The following is a 2,482-nucleotide window of genomic DNA, read 5'->3' as shown; positions in this document are numbered from 1 at the left end:
AGACCTTTGGAAATGTGCTGTGCGTGAGAAGACTCGGCAAGCCAAGTGAGATCGTTGCCAGTGCCCCTGGACTGGCTCCTGTGCGGGTGGCACATAAAAGACACCATTTCGAGCGTGGCCGTTTTCGTGCGGGTGACACGTAAAAGCACCCACTACACTCTCTGAGTGGTTGGCGTTAGGAAGGGCATCCAGCTGTAGAAACTCTGCCAAATCAGACTGGAGCCTGGTGTTTGCCATCCGGTTTCACCAGTTCTCAGTCAAATTGTCCAACCCATGCTAGCATGGAAAGCGGACGTTAAACGATGATGATGATGATGATGATGACTACTACTACCCTAATTATCACCCTCATCGTCATCACGCTCACCACCATCATCATCATCGTCATTATGCCCTGCACTGTTATCATAAATGCCATCCCTTTCACAGCTATGAATTATTACTGGCCTGACACATAAACCTGGGTATCGTCGTTGACTGAGAAATGATGTGAGGTATCTGTAATAATGATAAAACAGTGAATCTCTATGTGGTAACTTGAACAGCTAGAAATAGCAGCCAAATCTCTTTTTTTGACTTGTTTTATTAAAGGGAGGGAGAAAAGGACCCCCTTTAGTCATATGACCATGGGGTTGCACCTAGAATGTTCCTCTCTGAAGCACGAATCTAGGCAAGGTTGTTTATGGAAGACCAACAGTCCACCCATGCATACCAGCCTCCCTTCTCCATGCCACGGATGTTATCCAAAGGAAAGGCAAAGGGGCCGATACAGCTTGGAACCAGTGACGTCACAACTCATTTCTACAGATGAGTGAAGTGGAACAACGTGAAGTAAAGTGTCTGGCTCAAGAACACAACACACAGCCTTGTCTGGGAATTGAACTCACTACCTTGTGATTGTGAGCCTAACACTCTAACCAATTGCATGCAGAACAGTTTCACTGTCCTGTCCGCATCTTGGACAAGTTAGCGTAGATGAAGAACCATGCCAGTAGAGTTTGTCCCAAACAGGTAAAGCTCCTCGGTAACATTGCCAAGAACTTTTGGAAATTGTCCATAGGCCCTGGGCCGAATGCTCTCCGGTATAGGCCATCGAGTTGACCGTCATCGAAGCCTAGGGCGTCGTCACATTTGAACTCTACCAATCCTCTATAAAAGGACGAGGTGGACCCCCCCCCCCACTGCTGGCGTTACCCGTCTGGGAGAGGAGCACGAGTGCCTGACGACACTCTGTTTGCTAAGCCCCCAACTTCGGTCGAACGCTTAATCCATGGGTTCAGTTCACTGAAAGAGGGGAACTGCAGAAACAAAAGCCTGGCGAATGGAGATAACACCTGCACAGAGAGAGGGAGAGAGTGAGAGGGACAGAGGGAGGGAGAGAGAGAGAGAGGCGGGAGAGGTTGGGTACATGTCGCTGGTCAGCAGAAGTGCATCAAAAACATTGTTTGCGAAGAAAAATAACAAAAGAAGACAGAAACGAAATGTTTTGTATTGTTTAACGATTAACTTCCTGCAGTTCTCTGGACATTTGACACATAACACACGGCTCACAGCATAAGGCAGCACAAAAGTCATTGGGTATTGTTCCCTGCAAAAGAAAAAAGGAAAAATTAGAAAAGGTTTCAAATGTAAGTAGGTTTATATTTATGTTTTATATATGTATATATATATTTATTGTGTGTGTGTATGTGTGTGTGTATATGTATGTCGTATCATTTATATAAACATCCAGTCAGCATCATGGTGTTTGGAGTGATGGCGACGTTTTTCCTCCATTCATCTTTCCACACGATCTCAGACTCAACACAAAGGCCTACATCAAGTGCCTGGGGGAGGTGGTGCTACCCTGGGTCAAGAGGGTGGCTGCTGGGTGACCCTATGTCTGGCAACAGGACTCTGCAGCATGTCACACAAGCATGAGAACCCAGTCACGCCTGTCAGACAATTTCTGCGACCACACCACCCTTAACATCTGACCACCTAAATCCCCAAACTGCACAACCCCCTTCATTATTACGTGTGGGGTGCAGTTGAGCAAGAGACCAACAAAACTCCTTGAAACATCAAGGATTATGGCAGCATTTGCCAACTTAAACAAGGAGACTGTCCGGAAGAGTTGCAGGAGATTCCAAAGTCGTCTGGAGGCCATGGTTGAAGCCAATGGCGATTTAATTGAATAAATTTACTCTTTAGTATTTCAAGATATTTTTATGTAATTTTGGTAAATATAACTGTTAAAATGAGATGTCAGGGTAAGTTTCATTTTTGCGGAATTCAGACGACAATATATTCACCACACTCTGTGTATATATATGTATGTGTGTGTGTGTGTGTATATATATATATATATATATATATATATATATACACACACACAGTAATCCCTCGCCATATCACGGTTCACCTATGGCGGGGTGTTTTGGAACCTAACACCCACGATAGTCAAGGGATTACTCTGTGTGTATGTATATATATATATATA

The 2,482-nt window shown here is 44.7% G+C and overlaps 1 protein-coding gene across 3 annotated transcripts in view; it reads right to left on the bottom strand.

Annotated features, from left to right (window-relative positions):
- Positions 1-1,473: 1,473 nt before the first annotated feature.
- Positions 1,474-2,482, bottom strand: part of LOC106882123 (placenta-specific gene 8 protein) — a 7,893-nt gene continuing 6,884 nt past the window's right edge. For all 3 annotated transcript variants that reach the window (XM_014932684.1, XM_014932683.2, XM_014932682.2), the window contains exon 4: positions 1,474-1,588. In XM_014932684.1, the coding sequence (XP_014788170.1) occupies positions 1,496-1,588 (93 nt within the window). In that variant the 3' untranslated portion in view covers positions 1,474-1,495. The remainder of the gene's footprint in view (positions 1,589-2,482) is intronic.

The sequence above is a fragment of the Octopus bimaculoides genome, chromosome 26, assembly GCF_001194135.2.
Source record: "Octopus bimaculoides isolate UCB-OBI-ISO-001 chromosome 26, ASM119413v2, whole genome shotgun sequence".
NCBI classification, from domain to species: Eukaryota; Metazoa; Mollusca; class Cephalopoda; order Octopoda; family Octopodidae; genus Octopus; species Octopus bimaculoides.
The sequence above is the reverse complement of the archived record's forward strand: the minus strand, read 5'-3'. Positions and strand labels throughout refer to the sequence as shown.